General features: G+C 46.5%; 1 protein-coding gene across 3 annotated transcripts in view; it reads left to right on the top strand.

Moving 5' to 3' along the window:
- DNMT3B (DNA methyltransferase 3 beta) overlaps nt 1-17,665 on the top strand; it is a 53,179-nt gene extending 35,514 nt beyond the window's left edge. For 2 of the 3 annotated variants that reach the window (XM_053394725.1, XM_053394723.1), the window contains 11 exons: nt 223-267; nt 2,544-2,623; nt 3,973-4,085; nt 5,090-5,273; nt 6,018-6,102; nt 7,190-7,335; nt 8,546-8,896; nt 10,362-10,447; nt 11,131-11,200; nt 12,328-12,446; nt 14,478-17,665. In XM_053394725.1, coding sequence (XP_053250700.1) covers nt 223-267; nt 2,544-2,623; nt 3,973-4,085; nt 5,090-5,273; nt 6,018-6,102; nt 7,190-7,335; nt 8,546-8,896; nt 10,362-10,447; nt 11,131-11,200; nt 12,328-12,446; nt 14,478-14,619 — 1,421 coding nt within the window. In that variant the 3' untranslated portion in view covers nt 14,620-17,665. The remainder of the gene's footprint in view (nt 1-222; nt 268-2,543; nt 2,624-3,972; nt 4,086-5,089; nt 5,274-6,017; nt 6,103-7,189; nt 7,336-8,545; nt 8,897-10,361; nt 10,448-11,130; nt 11,201-12,327; nt 12,447-14,477) is intronic. The other variant, XM_053394724.1, reaches the window with a different exon arrangement.
- The last annotated feature ends 1,775 nt before the right edge of the window (nt 17,666-19,440 follow it).

Below are 19,440 nucleotides of genomic sequence, written 5' to 3' on the forward strand. Positions count from 1 at the left end.
GGTGTCAAAAAGAGTACCATCCAGGTTCCTGCCTGATGTCAGTACGTGGGGATATGGAGTGTGGATGTGCCATTTAATCTGATAGAACATAGAAAGCCGGCACTTTGTAGAACTCTGAAACTCTTCTAAGGAGGCACAGTTTGCCACCTGTGGCTTTGTGTTCTGGCCTCTCCTGGGGGAGGCACTTCACTTGCTAACTCATGATTGCCGCTTTCTTTCCAGAGTCGATGGCTTCTGAAGTCAAGCACAACAAGAAGAGCTTGGAAGGTAAACGGCAGGGGTCAGCAAACTTATCGTGCCTCGGGCCGGTGTCTCCAGCGCTGATCGCACGGCGGGCCAGACGGCAGGGGAGCGTGTGCCCATACACGTGCACACACTCTATTTCTGGCGCACTTCCAGGTCAGAGGAGCACCGGAAATAGCTTGTGCGCATGTGCAGGGGCCTCCTCTGATCCGGATGTGCAGTGGAAAAAAACACATGTGCAAATAGCGCATGCGCACAAGCTATTTCTGGTGCTCCTCCGACCCGGAAGTGGGCAGCTGCGCAGCACAGCCCCAGTAAGAGCGGGTGGCGGTGGTGGTTGTTGTTGCGGGCCGGATAAATGAGTCCCTTGGGCTTCATCTGGCCCACGGTCCTTAGTTTGGGGACCCCTGGTAAAGAGCATTTTCAGCATCAAAACCTGGCCTGATTCAGGCCCAGAGGACTGCACCCCCACCTGCAGATACTCCCTGTCAATAGACAGGGCATATTTGAGACTCGCCCATGCAGTTGTGGATGTGTCAGTAGCAGATGGAAAGGAATAATATTCAGGTTGCTGATGCTGACCACACAACACATAGGTAAACTGTGGAACTCCCTGCTACAGGGATGGCCACCAACCTGGATGACTTGAAAAGAGGGTTGGAGAAATTTATGGAAGAGGAAGGACCATCCACCTTGAGCTGCCCATGAAAATAGGGTTGCCATACAGTCATACCTCGGGTTACAGATGCTTCAGGTTGCGTTTTTTCGGGTTACGGAGCCGCCGAAACCCAGAAGTACCGGAACGGGTTACAGTGGTACCTCGGGTTACATATGCTTCAGGTTACAGACTCCGCTAACCTAGAAATAGTACCTCGGGTTAAGAACTTTGCTTCAGGATGAGAACAGAACTCGTGCTCCGACGGCGCAGCAGCAGCAGGAGGCCCCATTAACTAAAGTGCTGCTTCAGGTTAAGAACAGTTTCAGGTTAAGAACGGACCTCCAGAACAAATTAAGTTCTTAACCCGAGGTACCACTGTATTTCCAGGTTTTGGCAGCCACGCATGTGCAGAAGTGCTAAATCGTGCTATGCGCAGAAGCGCTGAATTGCAACCCGCGCGTGCGCAGACGTGCCGCTACGGGTTGCAAACACTGTGGGTTGTGAACGTGCCTCCCGCACGGATCACATTCACAACCCGAGCGTCCACTGTTTTTCAAAAAGCAAATATCTGGACGCAAAGTTGTTAAGCTTTTTGTTTTTGAGCTACTTTTCAGCAAATTTGCCAGCATCTAGACTTCCAACTGCGGGTGGTGCTGTGGATTAAACCACAGAGCCTAGGACTTGCCGATCAGAAGGTCGGCGGTTCAAATCCCCGCGACGGGGTGAGCTCCCGTTGCTTGGTCCCTGCTCCTGCCAACCTAGCAGTTTGAAAGCACGTCCAAGTGCAAGTAGATAAATAGGTACCACTCCAGCGAGAAGGTAAACGGTGTTTCCGTGCGCTGCTCTGGTTCGCCAGAAGCGGCTTAGTCATGCTGGCCACATGACCCGGAAGCTGTACGCCAGCTCCCTCGGCCAGTAAAGCGAGATGAGCGCCGCAACTCCAGAGTCAGCCACGACTGGACCCAACAGTCAGGGGTCCCTTTACCTTTACTTTTAGACTTCCAAAACGGGATTTTCCCGGACATTTTTAGTGATTTCGGTCTGGACACTGTTACCCACTGCCATATTCTGGTTATGTCAGGGAAATTCCAGGCGTATGGTAACCTACATGAAAAACAAGTCTAGAGTCGGAGCCTAGGGAGATGTCCTCTGTTCCAGGAACTCCTCCCATTGTTAGACTTTTGTGGGTGAGAGGAGTTTGTTTGGACGCTGGGGGAGAACCCGGAGGCTGAGTGGGATAGGTGAATTGATATTGGAAAATGAATTGATAATCAATTTATATGCGTTACTAACTTTGTATCAATGCCATGTTGTTGAATGTAACTGTATTTTGTAATATTTTATTTAGAATCATAGAAGTCGGAAGGAGTCAGAAGGGCTGCTGTTGCTACAGTTCTCTGCACTCTATTTAGAGATATTTTTAACATATTAAGCAGTATAGAAATCAATCAATCAATCAATCAATCAATCAATCAATCAATCAATGCCATGTGAGACCATTGGCCTCTCTAGCTCATTGCTCTCTACCGGGATTGGTAGAATCTCTCCAGACTGAACACTGGGACCATTTTGCCTTATGTCAGATGCACCCTAAGGAGTGCTTATTAAAACTCTACTGACCTGTCCTTCACTCGTTGAACAGACAGCTGCTTGTCATGTTGGAAGAAGAATCCGGTGACCACCCACCCCCTGTTCGAAGGGGGCCTCTGTGAGACTTGCCAGGTGAGCGTCCAGGTGATTTGGGGGGTTTTCCCCCTCCAAACCGTTTCATGCAGGGCCATTGCCCTACTTAACAACACGGGACCAGTTTACCTGCGAGATCGCCTTACCCCACGGAAGCCAATTCAATTTGCGGAACTGGCACTGTTCCACATTTGTAAGAAGTCATAGAGACATAGGATTGTCCAGCCCCCTGCAATGCAGGAATCTCAACTACAGCATCCATGACAGATGGCCGCCTGACCTCTGCTTAAAAGCTCCCAATGAAGTCTGAGGGGACTTCTGTTAGTTTCCTTGTCGCTTCGTTCTTAATTTGTGCATTTGTAAGAGCTGATCTCCACTGATACCATAATAGCCATGAAATTTGATTGTTCTCTAAATGGACTTTCATTTTTGCTGCTGTAAGAAGTTGTCCTTTCCTATAATAATCTTTCAAATATAAATGGTGTCCTTGCAACATTCACATTATATAATCTGTTTTTATTTTGAAATAGAGGACGATGCTGTATTGGAATTATAGGTGACAGTCCTGGAGCTAAAACTTTTGCCTGCTTTTTTTTTACCATATTCTAAATCATGCGTGTGAACAGTGGTACCTTGGCTGTCAAACGGCTTGGCTCCTGAACAAATTGGTTCCTGAACGCCACAAACCCGGAAGTAAGTGTTCCGGTTTGTGAACACTTTTCAGAAGCCATACGTCCAATGCAGCTTCCGCTTGAGTGCACGCCTTGGTTTTTGAATGGTTTCAGGAGTCAAACGGACTTCAGGAATGGATTAAGTTTGAGAACCACGGTACCACTGCATTGGGATTTGTAAACTTAACTCAATAATCAAAGTTTATTTTTAATTAAAGCTAATACCCTTATAGGATCACTGTCAATTTCTATATTCTCCAGTGTTGACTTCATTCTCTTACTGGATGGCTGAGTTGGCTTGCTTCACAGTAGCTACTTAAATTTGGAATGTCCCAACCGCCAAATAAATATTTTTTAATATGTGATTGGTCCAATTGAAATATAAACTTTTTTATAAAAAAATGTCTGCCATTGTTTTAATTGTTTTCACTATCCTTTTATTCTTTTTGTTAAACCGCTTTGAGTTTTTTTTGTACAGCCAAGCAGGATGTAAATTTTGCTAAATAAAAAAATAACTGCAGATGTCCCCAGCCTTGCCCCTTCCAGATGGTTCGGACTACAATTCCCATCAGCCTCAGCTGTAGTCTGAAAAATGTGGACGGAGCCAGGCTGGGGGTGGCTGGCCTTCTCTGCGACTTCTGATACTTAGTTTGGGGCTAGGGACACCCAGGAAATCGGAAACTGTTTAAAGCTGCCACGGATCTCTTTTCCTTGCAGGTTCAGTTCCTAGAATTTTTCTACATGTACGATGAAGACGGGTACCAGGCTTACTGCAGCATTTGTTGCGCGGGGAACGAGCTGCTTCTCTGTGACAATGCCAACTGCTTCAGGTGAGAGACCTCACCTGTCTAAACTACAGCATCCATGACAGAACCCTTGGAACCAAACCCCTGAGCTAGCTGCGATTGTATTGCTGATCAGAAGGTCGGCGGTTCAAATCCCCGTGACGGGGTGAGCTCCCATTGCTCGGTCCCAGCTCCTGCCAAACAGCTCCTGCCAACCTAGCAGTTTGAAAGCACACCAGTGCAAGTAGATAAATAGGTACTGCTCCAGCGGGAAGGTAAACAATATTTCCGTGCTCTCTGGTTTCCGTCATGGTGTTCTGTTGTGCCAGATACGGTTTAGTCCTGCTGGCCACATGACCTGGAAAAAGCTGTCTGCGGACAAACGCCGGCTCCCTTGGCTTGAAAGTGAGATGAGTGCTGCACCCCATAGTCGCCTTTGACTGGACTTAACTGTCCAGGGGTTCTTTACCTTTACTCCACCCGCATCGTTCTGCCGGGACGCTGAGGTCCAGTGCTGAGAAGCCAAGCTACAGGGAACCAGGCAGAGGTATTTCTCAGTAGTGGCGCCCTCCCATCAGATGTCAAAGAGATAAACATTCAGAAGACATCTGAAGGCAGCCCTGTTCAGGGAAGTTTTTAGTGTGTGACATTTTAATGTATTTTTAATCTTTGTTGGAAGCCACCCAAAGTGGCTGGGGAAACCCAGCCAGATGGGCGGGGTACAAATAATAAAATTATTATTACTACTACTACTACTACTACTAATGCACACTATATGGAAGAAAATGCCTCAGATACCCCTTTTTTTGCTGTACATGCAGAACCCTCCTTGTGCTTTATCTGGAGTTGTTTTTCTTTGTAGCATTCGGCCGTTAGGTTCTCCTTTAATTGGTTCCTTCCAGTTTTGTGGTCAGGCCGCACTCTTGCATAGTAATACCGGCTTTACTGATAATGCATTTTGCAGAATTTCCACCTCCTGGCCGTGGAGGAACAGAGGAGCTGCCCAGCCTTACGGACACCCCCTGTTCCTCTTCCCTTGTTTCGTGCAGGTGCTTCTGTGTGGACTGCCTGAACCTGCTAGTGGGTCGTGGGGCGGCCGACGCAGCCAGAAAGGAGGACCCCTGGAGCTGCTACATGTGCCAGCCGCAAGAGCGCCACGGGGTGCTTCAGAGGAGGGGCGACTGGAACACCCGCCTGAAGGAGTTCTTCACAGACGAGAAGGGGCTTGAATACGTAAGGAAACAGGGGTGCTGTTAAAGGGGGGCAGCGTAGCCCACCTGCCCTAAAGTAGAATTATAGAATTGTAGAGATACTCTGAGGTTCGGGTCCTGCTTTTTGGCTTCCCATTGAAACATCTGGCTGCTGCCTATGAGAACAGGATGCACTCCTGTTATACAAAAATCTCAAAATGGGTCTGAATTTCAATGTCTAAAACTCCTGGTAGAGGACGAGGATCCAGACATCACGCTAAGGGTGGCCAAATTCTGTGCGAGTGCCATAAAACTTAGGGAACAAGCTGTACTACCAAAAGATTTAAATGATAATTATAGGTTACATTTTAGTGATCAAGATTTAATATATATTTTTAACCGCCGCTATGTCTGAATTGTCTCTATTATACCCATTTGCAATTCAGTGTATTCCTGTTGCATTTTATGATTTTCCTGATATTGTAAGTGACCCGGAACTGGTCTGTGACCGTAATAATAAAATTCTATTCTGAGAACAGGATGCTGGACTAGATGGGCCATTGGCCTGATCCTGCAGGCTATTGTTACGCCACGTTCTTAGGTCCAGTTAGTGATGTGAAACTTGTTCATTTGATTTTACTTAATGGATAGGATTCACAATTCTTGCATGTGGCAACCTTAGAAGAGGCTTCCTGTATTTGCAATGAACTTAAGCCAGTGGGAGAGATGGGCACCTGGCGGCTGGTGGTGCCATTTCTACTCTCTCTCCCCCCTTCTCTTCTCACAGGAGCCACCAAAAATCTACCCTGCCATCCCAGCGGCAAACAGGAGGCCAATCAGAGTTCTGTCTCTCTTTGATGGAATTGCGACAGGTGAGAGACCCCCTCAACGAACTCTGATGTCTGAGAATCACAGAATTATTTCTTGCACCCTGCCCCAGCCACACAACAAAACGTCCAAAGGGCCACACACCAATATGCTAGAAGCTGGGTTCAAATCACAGGTTTGCTAGGGCAGTGAGTGGGTCATTTAGCTGATGGGCAGGTCCATCATTCACTTTGCCAATCTCACCATTTTGTTTCCCTACTGCTGGTTTAATAACGCATGATGAATGTTAAAAGTAGGACGTCATGTGTCCATTCAGGACTAATCTATACTGGCGCCTTATAACGTTATAAATGCGTTAAAAAGTGTGACACCGGGGCGCTGTACATCAGTCAATGGAAAATGGCATTGAGAGCTTTACAACTCCTTTTTCATAGCGTTTTTTTTAGATCAGTGGAGATCCAGCCATAGTTATCAAAACCATTCCTTAAGGTTAAAAACCACGAGTGTATCTCCGCCCCTGGTCCCCTTGCGCAGAGAACGCCCTGTGCTGGGCACAAGCTTTAGCATAGTAATGGCACTGTGAAAAATGTTCGTTGATAACCCTTGAGAAAAAATGCCGCTCTGCCTTGCTAGGTCATAGTGAGGATGGACGAGAACAGTCATCATCACCGCTAAAGGACAGCTCATCCCACAGTGGTGGTCGAGCCTGTGCCCTCCTTCCTTAAGGCCAGTCTGGTTCATTTGACCCCATGTCTATCTCTGTCCACCTTCCTTCCCCTGTCCTGCATCTTCCAGGCTGTCCCATGACATTCCTGATTTGTTTTGGTCCCATCACCGATCTTTTGTTGGCAGTGTTGTTCCTTATCAAACGATGTTGCGCATGCATGACTTTTGTGTGTGTTTGTGTGTGAGAACAAAATGTGCACCGGGAAATTGTCATTCTACATTCCACAGTAGCAGCCAGAGCATGCGCATCAACACTGCAGCTCCTGAAAGTCTCTTGTTTCTGTCGGGATGTGGACACCCTGCGCATCTTGGCTCCCACAGTTGGAGCTGCTTGCCAGGGAATCACAAGAGAATCTCAAGGGCCACCTCTCCCATCTCCTCACCCGTAGTGCTTTGACTCTTTAGGCTACCTCGTCCTGCAGGATCTTGGCATCCAGGTGGAGAAGTACGTCGCCTCTGAGATCTGCGAGGAGTCCATAGCTGTGGGAACTGTGCGGCACGAAGGGAACATCAAATACGTGCATGACGTCAGGAACATAACCAAGAAAAATGTAAGGAGATTCTCCACACACGTTCCCTGTGGTCTAGTTGAGGCTTCTTGGCTAAAGCGGCTGGCTGGTTGTATTGGAAGCCGGGTCAAGATGTTTGTTATTATTTATTAAATTTATATACTGACTTCCATAAAGAGACCATACAGTGGTTTACAACATAAAACATCAAGTACATAATATAATAATAGCACAAGGGGAAAAAGGACAAATACCTCCCCACTCCACTTGAAAAGGTCATCTTTTTTTTAATTAGCCAAAGGTTTTGGAGAAGACGGGTGTTGGGGAGAGCATCTCACAAATGGAGAGGCCCTGCAGAAAAGGTCTGCTCCTGTCCTGCCACCATCTGGACCTCATGCATAGCTAGCAACGTTTTCCTTTTTTTGAAAGGGAAATTCCCTTATTCCGAATAGGATTCCTCGCAAGAAAAGGGAAAAGTTGACAGCTATGACCTCACGTGGATGAGACACACAAAGAAAAGCCTCAGATAATACATTTGTTTATTGAAAAGAATTTATATGGTGCTTGATTGTGGTTTAAAAGATGTTTATTTTATTATAAATAACCATGGTGAGAAGAGGACGCTGGGCTCCTTTGGGCCTGATCCAGCTGTCTGACTCTTCTGGGGTCTTCTGCGATGTGGTCATTTTGTGCAGGGCCAGGTTTAGGTTTGATGAGGCCCTGAAGGTAATGGGGCCCTTTATATGTCCAGCTGTCCTTTGTCAACAACAAATTGTTGCTGTTTTTTGTGTTGAATATATGCTATGTGGTAATTTATGGACCTAATAGGTATCTAAAGCCATTTGCACATAATAAAATATGTATTTTGTCAAATTAAGAAGAAGTATATTAAAAGTGAAATAATTATTAAGCTCTAACATAAAATGATTGGGGGCCCATTACGTATACCATAGGAGCCTAAACAACACAACACAACACAACACAACACAACACAACACACTGTTGCTGTATGTAGGTTTTATTTTATTTGTTTTCTATCTTATATTTTGGAAATGCACATCCAATCCCCCCCCCTTTAATTTTTTGGGGCCCCCCCAAGAGAGTGGGGTCCCAAGCTAGAGCTTGTTTAGCTTATACGTAAATCCGGCACTGGTTTTGTGAAGCCCCAGAAGCCTGGGATTTACAAACAGGACAGGCAACATGACTTAGCACTTGACTCTGCAAAACCCATTGCTTTGCTTGCCCTTTGCAGATTGACGAATGGGGCCCTTTTGACCTGGTGATTGGCGGAAGCCCCTGCAACGACCTCTCCATCGTCAACCCTGCCAGGAAGGGCCTGTATGGTAAGCAGCCCTTGAATGGATGGGGGCTCTCAGCTTGGCTCCTCAACCCAGAAGTTTTTTTTTTTTTTAATGTCCTATACTCCTTTGACCCACCCGTCTTCCTCCTTGCAGAGGGGACCGGGCGACTCTTCTTCGAGTTCTACCACCTTCTCAATTACACGCGCCCCAAAGCCGGGGAGGATCGCCCCTTCTTTTGGCTGTTTGAGAATGTCGTGGCCATGCGCATCAACGACAAGAGGGACATCTCTCGTTTCCTGGAGGTAAAGGCTGGGGGGTCAGTCTTTTCCTCAAGGGCCAGAAGCTTTTGAAAAACAAAAGGAAAAAAAACAGAGGATGACTGAGAACGCCCTTGACCTCTGCAAAATGTGTTTAATTATTCAATTGAATAATCTGGTCCGATTGCAGTGGTACTTATAATTAATTGATCACGTCGGGGTCACCAGATGTTGGGTTGAAATAAACGACAGACGAGTGACAAGTGTCATATGGGAGGCATCTACCGAGCATGTCTCGGGGAGTCCCTTTTATTGAATATTACAGCATTGCCACATATGTGCTTGTTGCTGATTGGTTAACACAAATACAATGCAAGGGTTGCATATAGACATTAATCATCAATAGATTAAAGGATGGGAAAGGGAACACAGAATTGGACAGGCATGAAAACCTTATTAAACTATTACTAGTGATTGATATAGCAAAACTTAACAAAGCATATAAACTATTACTAGTGATTGATATAACAAAACTTAACAGAGCATAACTATTGTATTCCGTAGATGTGGTCAACCATGCATTAAGAACAGGTCAGGGTACGATGTTTCATGAACTCAATGTGAACTGAACATTCTAGGGTAGGAAGGAATGCTTCAGCTTAGAGTGGTTTGCCAAAGTCATGTTCAGAAACAAAACTTCCCATCACATGGATCCTGCTTTCGCATGGGTGGGTTCTAATAGGGGCAGACTAGAAGGCAGAACCGGGACGCGGGTGACGCTGTGGGTTAAACCACAGAGCCTAGGGCTTGCCGATCAGAAGGTCAGTGGTTCGAATCCCCATGACGGGGTGAGCTCCCGTTGCTCGGTCCCAGCTCCTGCCAACCTAGCAGTTCGAAAGCACGTCAAAGTGCAAGTTGATAAATAGGTACCGCTGCAGCGGGAAGGTAAATGGCGTTTCCGTGCGCTGCTGTGGTTCGCCAGAAGCGGCTTAGTCATGCTGGCCACATGACCCAGAAGCTGTATGCCGGCTTCCTCGGCCAGTAAAGCGAGATGAGCGCCGCAACCCCAGAGTTGGTCACAACTGGACCTAATGGTCAGTAGGAGATTGTCATATGATGTGATCCAAATTAAAAGCAAGGTGCCAGGGTAAGCAGAACTGTCTTAAAGTCAATAAGGATGGGGAGAGCATTTCACAGTTGAAAAGGCCTGTATTTTTATTTTTATTATATATTATATTTATTTTATTTTTATTTTTTATTTGATTTGTATACCGCCCTTCACCTGAAGATCACAGGCTGTTCACAGCATAGTACTAGAACTAGTACTATTGTTGTCATTGCCGCTACTACTATCCTAAACATGGCAGAGCAGGAGGCAGCCTGTAATTCATCTTTCTGACTTTTGGAGTTGCTTCTTTTTCCCAAGCTGCACCTAATCCTGCTGTCAAAGGGATTGTGAATTAGTCCTTCTGCTGCTTCGTCCCTAACTGACGTCCCTTTTTGTCTTCAGTGTAACCCTATTATGATTGATGCCGTCAAAGTCTCGGCTGCACACCGGGCACGATACTTCTGGGGGAATCTGCCTGGGATGAACAGGTAATTTAGAAGCCCCTCTTGTGGGAGGGAGTTCCATAGTTTAACTCTTGCACTGTATGAAGAAGGACTTCCTTTTCTCTGTCCTGAATCTTCCATCGCTCAGCTTCATCGGGTGTCCACAAGCTCCAGTGTGATGAGGGAGAAAAACATCCCTCTCCCAGGTCCCCCAAAGCTGGGGTCTTCAGCTGTTTTTGGACTACAACTCCCATCATCCCTAGCTTGCAGGACCAGTGGTCAGGGATTATGGGAACTGTAGTCCAAAAAACAGCTGGAGACCCAAGTTTGGGAAATCCCGTATGTTATGCGTAATTTTATAAATTCTGCCCTGTTGCCTCTTACTTGCCTTTTCTGTAAACTAAAAAGTCCCAAATGCTGCAACCTTTGTAGTTGAGTCGCTTCATGCCCTTGATCATTTCGGGAGTCCTCTTTTGAACCTTTTCAAACACCACCACCACCACAACAACAACATGCGCTCAGCAACATATAGAGGGCCAAAGTTCCCCCACATTGCAATGTATTCCTGTTGTGTTTTATGATTTTCCTGATATTGTAAGTGAGCCGGAACTGGTCTGTGACCGTAATAATAAAATTCAATTCAGTTACCCCACATTGCTGTAAAGCGATAAGCTTGGAGGACAATGGGGCAGTGGCTTAAGAGAGTAATTCGCTTTGTCCTTTCTTAGGCCCCTGGTAGCTTCGACGACAGATAAACTTGAACTTCAGGACTGCTTGGAGTACGGCAGAACAGCCAAGGTACTTGTACTTGCCCCTCCATTTCAAGTAGTTCCTCCATTCTTATTCCCCCCTCCATTCTAATGAATGATCCGGGGGGAAGAAAGGTAACGACAACCTTTGCCAAACCATTGACCTCCAGATGTTGTTGGCCAACAACAGCTGTAAGGTTTTCCAGGTTGGCAAAGGGCTGGGCTATGGAATGCCCCCTGGGTCTCTCGTCCTGCAAGTCACGTCCCAAATTGCCTGTATTATATCTCTAGTGGACCCTGGGGTACCCCTCTTCTCAGCCCCTCTTTCCTGCTGCCCTCCCCCCCTTCCCACCCATGTGAGGCTCTTTATGTTGAACAAAACAGCGAGACACACTCCCTTCTGTCTCTCGCTTGCTCTGCTTGTGAGCAAAGAACTCAGACATTCCACAGATGTGACAAAATGAAGCCCAAAATGGATCTCTTGGTTGGAGGGGGCGGTTGCGCCACTAAGGGGACATTGTCCCCTCTGAGGAAGAGATGCAAAGACCCTCTTTTCATCTGGATATTTTTAGCTGGGCAAAATACCTCCCCCCCCCCGCCACTTGAAGGCATACCAGTGACATCTGAGCGCATTTCTGGCTGATGGATGAGAAGCCTAAAATCACTGGACAGAGCCAGCCTCCCTCCCTTCCTCTGCTGGACGGCATTAATGCTACCACTTTCTGGAAACCTTCACACTGAGGCGCTTGTATTTTTTTGGGGGTGTGTGGTCATTTGTAGGGACGCGGGTGGCGCTGTGGGTTAAACCACAGAGCCTGGGGCTTGCCGATCAGAAGGTTGGCGGTTCGAATCCCCGCGACGGGGTGAGCTCCCGTTGTTCGGTCCCTGCTCCTGCCAACCTAGCTGTTCGAAAGCATGAAGTGCAAGTAGATAAATAGGTACCACTCCAGCGGGAAGGTAAACAGCATTTCCGTGCACTGCTCTGGTTTGGCAGAAGCGGCTTAGTCATGCTGGCCACATGACCCGAAAGCTGTACGCCGGCTTCCTCGGCCAATAAAGCGAGATGAGCGCCGCAACCCCAGAGTCCTCCGCAACTGGACCTAATGGTCAGGGGTCCTTTAGGGTGGTCATTTGTGTGTGTGTTTTTAAAAAATGTTTGCTTTTCTTCTCTTTCAGTTGAAAAAGGTCCAGACCATCACCACAAAGTCTAATTCCATCAGGCAGGGGAAAGCCCAGACTTTCCCAGTGCGGATGAATGGCAAGGACGACAATTTGTGGTGCACTGAATTGGAAAGGTGGGGTACAAGCGCGGGTGTGATAATGGCACATGGCAGGGGGGGGAGGGAGGGAGAGATGAACGGAAACAGACAGGGGCTGCCCAGGAAATTCTTTTCTTCAGAGCAGTTGGGGCTCCAGCCTCTCTTCAGGAGGAGCAAATATTTGTTTTCCCGCAAAGGGGTGCGTGTTCAAGATTATTTGTCATGGAGTCGTTACTTCTACCACTCTTGAAATTGTTATGATTTGTTCCTGTTGTTATTCCTTATTAGACTTATCAGTTGCTTGTTACCTAACTAGGTCTCCAAGTGACTTACGTTTGAAAACATAAATGTAAATGCATTACACCACAGGGGGGGAAATGAGGCAAAACAATTTAATTTATTTGAGAATAATATTTATCTATGCCTTGGCATCATAATCACAGTAGTTTAAAATTATATAAAACCATACAGTAAAATCATAAATGTTAAAAGCAAGTTAAAAGCAAAAGAATGAAAAAGAAACATCAGTGGACCGGTGTGGGGTATGGGTGTATTCTTAATTGCCTGACTAATAATGATAATAATAATACTCCGCCCATCTGGCTGGGTTGTCCCAGCCACTCTGCGTAGGCCTGGCAGAATAGAAAAGTTTTCAGCAATTCAAGGCTCTGGTTTCCCCTCTAATGGCTTTAATGGCTTGAGACCACAATACATTTCCTCATGTGAAACTGCCCAGACGCTGGAATCACCATACGCAGAGACCCTTCTCTGCACGTCACATCCAAAGGGCGTTGAGGAGAAAACGGGCCTTCTCTGCGATTGCTCCCTGTCTATGGAGCGCTCTCTTTGCAGAGGCCCTCTTGCAGGGCTGGCCCATCCAAGAGGCAAGATGTGGCAACCACCTTGGTTGGCAGTATCCATGGGGCAGCGATTCCGGCCTCCAAGGAGTGTGTTGCATGCAGCTACCACCACAGCAGCACTTGCGGCACAATCCTTGGAGGCAGGATCTGACCCGTGGCACCTGGAAAGTGACATCTTGGTGAATATTAGGAGGCTCTGCCAGTTTCCTCCAACAATTATTCCCAGTGTAAATCTTTATTCCCATCTTGTTCCAGGTGTACATCTTTGCACGCCTCTTCTTCCCTCGAGGGGCAGGTGGTGCCATTTTTCGGTTCATCTCAGGTGCCAAAGTATCTTGGGGCAGTCCTGCCATCTGGGCACCTTCATGTTTCTGCAATAGGCAGAGACGTCTTGTTTCCCCGGCATACGATAGTCTTGTTGCTAGGTTTCATGTTGCTTATGTAATAATAATAATAATAATAATAATAATAATAATAATAATAATAATAAATTATTTATACCCCGCCCATCTGGCTGGGTTTCCCCAGCCACTCTGTGCGGCTTCCGACAGAACACTAAAATACAATAACCTATTAAACATTAAAAGCTTCCCTAAACAGGGCTGCCTTCAGATGCCTTCTATAAGTTTGGTAGTTGTTGTTCTCTTTGACATCTGCTGGGAGGGCGTTCCACAGGGCGGGCGCCACTACCGAGAAGGCCCTCTGCCTGGTTCCCTGTAACTTGGCTTCTTGCAATGAGGGAACCGCCAGAAGGCCCTCGGAGCTGGACCTCAGTGTCCGGGCAGAAAGATGGAGGTAGAGATGCTCCTTCAAGTATTACTGGGCCGAGGCTGTTTAGGGATTTAAAGGTCAGCACCAACATTTTGAATTGTGCTCGGAAACGTACTGGGAACCAGTGTAGGTCTTTCAAGACTGGTGTTATGTGGTCTCGGCGGCCGCTCCCAGTCACCAGTCTAGCTGCTGCATTCTGGATTAGTTGCAGTTTCCGGGTCACCTTCAAAGGTAGCCCCACGTAGAGCGCATTGCAGTAGTCCAAGCGGGAGATAACCAGAGCATGCACCACTCTGGCGAGACAGTCTGCGGGCAGGGAGGGTCTCAGCCTGCATACCAGATTATAGGTTTAGTGGCTGTACATTGCTTTGGGGCTTCCTTTTTTTAAGGCAAATCGGAGAAACTAAACTAACCACTCTCTTTGCTGCTACCACAGGATCTTTGGCTTCCCCCACCATTACACCGACTTGTCCAACATGGGGCGTGGAACTCGCCAGAAGCTGCTTGGCAGGGCGTGGAGTGTCCCGGTCATCCGCCACCTGTTTGCTCCGCTCAAGGATTATTTTGCCTGCGACTAGGGAGCAGGTGGGGTGCCCAGGTCTCCTTTGAGCAAGCAGCCTTGGGAGAGGAGGGCCTCAAAGAGCTTGGAACGACACCCTCCTGCAAGTGCGACCCACAGCACAGCATCTCCCCTTCGCCACCCTCTGCAAGCGCCACCATGGAGACTGGAAGGATGGGAATGTTCCTTTCCATCAATACTGACATTTCTAAAAGGTCAAAAGACCTCTGTTTACTCACCGTGCAAAACACTGTTGTGTCCATGGAGGGACACGACTGCAGCATTAGCCAACCATTTCCCCTAAGATCAATGTCAGTCGCTGCCTGACTGAGAGGCAGTTTTCTGACGGGCTGTACGAAAGCCCCACAAACTTGAAAAATATTTTTTAAAAGGATGAGCGACAGAATCTCTCCAGGGACTATCATGAAGAAACCAAAATTGCAGCAACAATCCTGCCTTGCTGTGTTTTGTACACTGGAACAATCAGGATCAGACGAGGAGACTCTTCTCCTTTTTATCCTTCTTTTTAAACTATATATATAAATATATAGAACAAAAACTTTTTTTAAAAAAGCGAGACACTTGGCTGCTGCTTTTTTCAGCGTTATGTGTGAATGGTGGAAATTCCTCAAGAGGAGTTTAGTTGAAACACAAGTGTGGGATAATTATAGTAGCTAGAGCAAAAGAAAATCGACCAACCAACTCTGCCAAATGCATCCAGGTATACTTTTAAACTACTAATCTATCTTAAAAAATATGCTGTTAAAGTTAACATACAGTCCACCTGGAATTTTCTTGCACAGACCCATTGAAGTGACCCAGAGCCCCTTGCAAGAGCCCCTCTGAGCTTTCCCACAAATTCTTGTTTCACCTGGGGGGCAGAGAAGATCTCGGGGGCTGTTCTCTTGGCCTTCGGGGTTGAGCAAAGGGGAATAAGAGCGTCACGTTTGGCCCCCGCCCTCCAAAAAATTCTGCAAATGCCTATGCTGCTGTGGACTCACAACCTGTAGGACACGTTGATCTTTGTTTGCAATGCCCCCAACAGGACTTCATGCAGAGGGACATCAGGTCTGAAACTTATTGATGCTGCTATTTTCCTCATGAATGTTAGCTCCGTTTCCCCAACCCTAACTTGGCATTACCTTGTACCGCTGGCTTTGTTACGGAAAGGAAATGACATCTGTCTGCTGGGGCAACTTGTTTTTGTAGGCCGTCTCTCTTTCCACCCATCAAGGCACTGCCATCTGCTAAGAAGCAGCGTTTGATACAGTGGATATGATGCAACTCAATGGGTTCTTTCCCATGGAGGATGGAGCTGGAGAGATCCTTTCACATGCCTCCGGGTTCTGTGCCACTTGCCAAAGAAAGGAGACCTTTTTCGGATCAGGCAGCTGTGGGGACGTGCTTTTCTAGCCCACAACTTCTCAAGCAGCCTTCCCCAGTCTGGTGGCTTCTAGGTTGGGAAAGACTGCTATGGAGGTTGCCATAGCGCTTGACTTGATGTCAAGGAGAATGGGTAGCAGGTTGGCCAAGAATCATTCAGGGGGAAAAGGAAGCTCCACTGATAGGAATGAGAGCAAGCAGAAGGGCACGACTGTGGGCACACACTCCTCGCATTCGTTCCATTGGCTTGTGAGCAGGAGACCTTCCTAGTGGACACGTCACAGATTATTCAAGTTTGTTCCCCACGCGCCATCAGTATTTCAAGGTACAGGTCCAAGCTGTGCTCCAAGCTCCCCCACTGAACAACAGCCAAAAACATGTTGCTCGGGGAACATACTAAGTATGGCAGAGATGTCCTCCTCTGCTCCCCAGCATAGCTGCAGCAATGTCAGCTTTGCCCAGATTTATCTCCAGCAGACATTGCATCAGATTGGGCTGTTGGCTGGAAGTTCTCTTTCACCGCCTGGGTCCTTCAGGAAGCAACAGCTCAGGGAAGCCGATTCAAACCAGAGAAGGAAGCTTTCCTCCTTCTCTGTCTTTTGCTTGGCCCAGGTATCATCTCTCTCATCCGTGCCACCGCTGAAGAAACTGCCAACACTGGAGTAGTGAATTGGTCCTACGTTTTGGGAACTGCTGTCTTATTTTAAGAGTGTCGGCGATAAGCTGGAGTCTGTACTTTCTGCTTGCGAATGAACGCCAGTAATCTTGAGCAGAGATGCCTCGGAAGACACATTACAGGAGAGGGTACCAGGTCTGGCTTATTTGGAATACCTGGGCTTGAAACCATGACCCTCCCATGTGCTGGAATTCCACTGATTTTCCTGCCATATGAATGGATCTTAAGATAAACAGGTAGCAACTGAGCCACTGGGCAGAAAACCACATGGGCTCCTCTGAGCCCAAGCTTTGTCCATGAAAATCAAACGGCTGGAATGGAAATGGAAATGTATGTAACTCAAGAAAGGGAGTTAACCATATGTGCCTTCTTGTCCTTTATTTTCTTTTATTATTTTGTTTTCCAGACCACAATAACAGAACTGCGATTTCAACAAGTTTAGGCTTCTTTGCTAAAAACAGTAAGACTTGAAAGACCCTCCATCAGAGGAGGACAAGGAGTAGGAAGCAAGGTAGAAAAAGAAACTGAGGAGACTGTCTGCTTGTGAAACTTGCACAAAAAGTAGCAATAACTATAATGTCTGTTCCTGGGCAAAATCCACTATTTTACTGCATTTTTGCCTCTTTTTAAAGATGCATTTCAGGCACGTTGTTGTGACAATGTTTTATAAGGTTTTCCTGTCTCTTGTTGGTGCTATATTTTTAGAATTTTTGATGCCAAAACTGTTTTTTTATACTATCGTTTTTATAAAAACATACGACAAACTTTGTTTTTCTCTTTTTGTTTGTTTCTATTGTTTTGATTTTTATGAGCTTCGTGAAGCGGAAGCTCAGTACCAAAGTGAACATCTGAGCCTTTGCAAGGGGGAAATTGGGTGCTGTTGTGTTTTTCTGTGTTTGTGTGTTTCGTTTTTGTTTTTTTACTGGAAATGAAAACAACTGGTTTCTAAAGAGTTTACCTCGAACATTTTCCATTGTTTAATTAAAGTCAGTGTTCTATAACTGAGCACCCACTTGTTCGTTCTCTCTTTATTTAATGATGTGTCTTAATTGGGAGTGGTTTACTTCTCACCCTGGAGGAGTGGGTGGCTGAGGGGATATTGAGAATGCACACAAGTTTGCATCTTTGGTGGCAATAGGATTAGAGTCGGTCCAGCCACAAGAGTTTGGCATTCCATGAGAATGTTGAAAAGAAGGGAAATGAACTGCAGGTCCAGTCTTGGTTATTTCATGCTAAGGACCATATTGTCTGGAGAAATCTGTGGGAAGCAGGAGGGATGTTGCTGGGAATCGGAAGTGGGGAGAGTTCTGTCATGCTGGTGGGCTTCCCATAGCCGAATTCAGTTTCTTGAATTGCTCTTAAATCCAGCCATGACTGTATCCCAGGTGCAGTTGTCCCAGGTGCAGTTGTAAAATGAAACCAAGAGCAAGCTGTCAAAAGTAAGATTGCAAAGCACCCTGCTCGTTTTCAAAAATACGACTGAATGATTAGTAACAAAGATTGGCACAATATAATAGCGCTTAATATTAATACAGTCATACCTCGAGTTGAATGCGCTTCGGGATGAGTGCATTCAATTTGCGCTCCGCGGCAACCCGGAAGTAACGGAGCACGTTACTTCCAGGTTTTGCCGCTCGCGCATTGCGCAGATGCTCAAAATGATGTCACGTGCATGTGAGGAAGCGGCGAAACATGGCACGCGCAGACGCGTCGTCGCGTCTTGCATTCCGTTCGGAATGTGAACGGGGCTCCGGAACGGATCCTGTTTGCATCCCGAGGTACCACTGTACCACATTTTCAGGTGATCAAATGGCTTAGTGTTCCTTATTTAGTTGGAATCTCCACAACACTCCTAAAAAGCAATTTGCAGCACTTTAAAAGACTTAAACACACATTTGTTCTGGCATAAGCTTCTGTGAATTCAAAATTCACTTATTAGCTAGTGGATAAGGAGAAGCCTTACGATTTCCTTATTCATATAAGAGCTTGATATATAACTCAGTAGAAATGGGTCTGAACAAACACTCTGGATGTGTGGGTGGGAAGTCAATGCATGAAATGATGTAACTATTTGACAAAACTTATACAAAATTCACTTCTTAGCTGGCAGGTAAGGAGAAGCATTAAAATTTCCTTAAGTTTGTATGCACGTGGCATCAACCCACGGTAGTGTGTGCCAGTAGTTTGGCCACCTCATGAGAAGAGAAGACTCCCTGGAGAAGACACTGATGCTGGGAAAGATGGAGGGCACAAGGAGAAGGGGGCGACAGAGGATGAGATGGTTGGATAGTGTTCTCGAAGGTTGGATAGTGTTCTCGAAGCCACAAACATGAGTCTGACCAAACTGCGGGAGGTAGTGGAGGACAGAGGTGCCTGGCGTGCTCTGGTCCATGGGGTCACGAAGAGTCGGACACGACTAAACGACTAAACAACAACAACAACAAGTGTGTGCCATCCTTAGCCAATCTGGTGACATGGCTTTGCTCCATAACAATCCAAAGCAAACATCATCATTAGTTAGCAGAGTAAACACAATGCAGGTTTCCAAAAAAAATAACTCTGAAACAATCAGCTTCATCCTGTAATTATTTATTGAAGGTAGAATGAGCATAGCAGCTCACAAATCCAACTCTTTCAGGATTGGCATAGCCTGTTAAGAAAAACCCAGTTGCAATAAAAACTGAATTTACACTTACAATAAGACTAAAATGTAGTCCTTAAACATACTATGTACGGTTCACCACACAGGGACGAAATAGAGAACTAAGAAAAGATGGACAG

Source organism: Podarcis raffonei, chromosome 6, assembly GCF_027172205.1.
Source record: "Podarcis raffonei isolate rPodRaf1 chromosome 6, rPodRaf1.pri, whole genome shotgun sequence".
NCBI classification, from domain to species: Eukaryota; Metazoa; Chordata; class Lepidosauria; order Squamata; family Lacertidae; genus Podarcis; species Podarcis raffonei.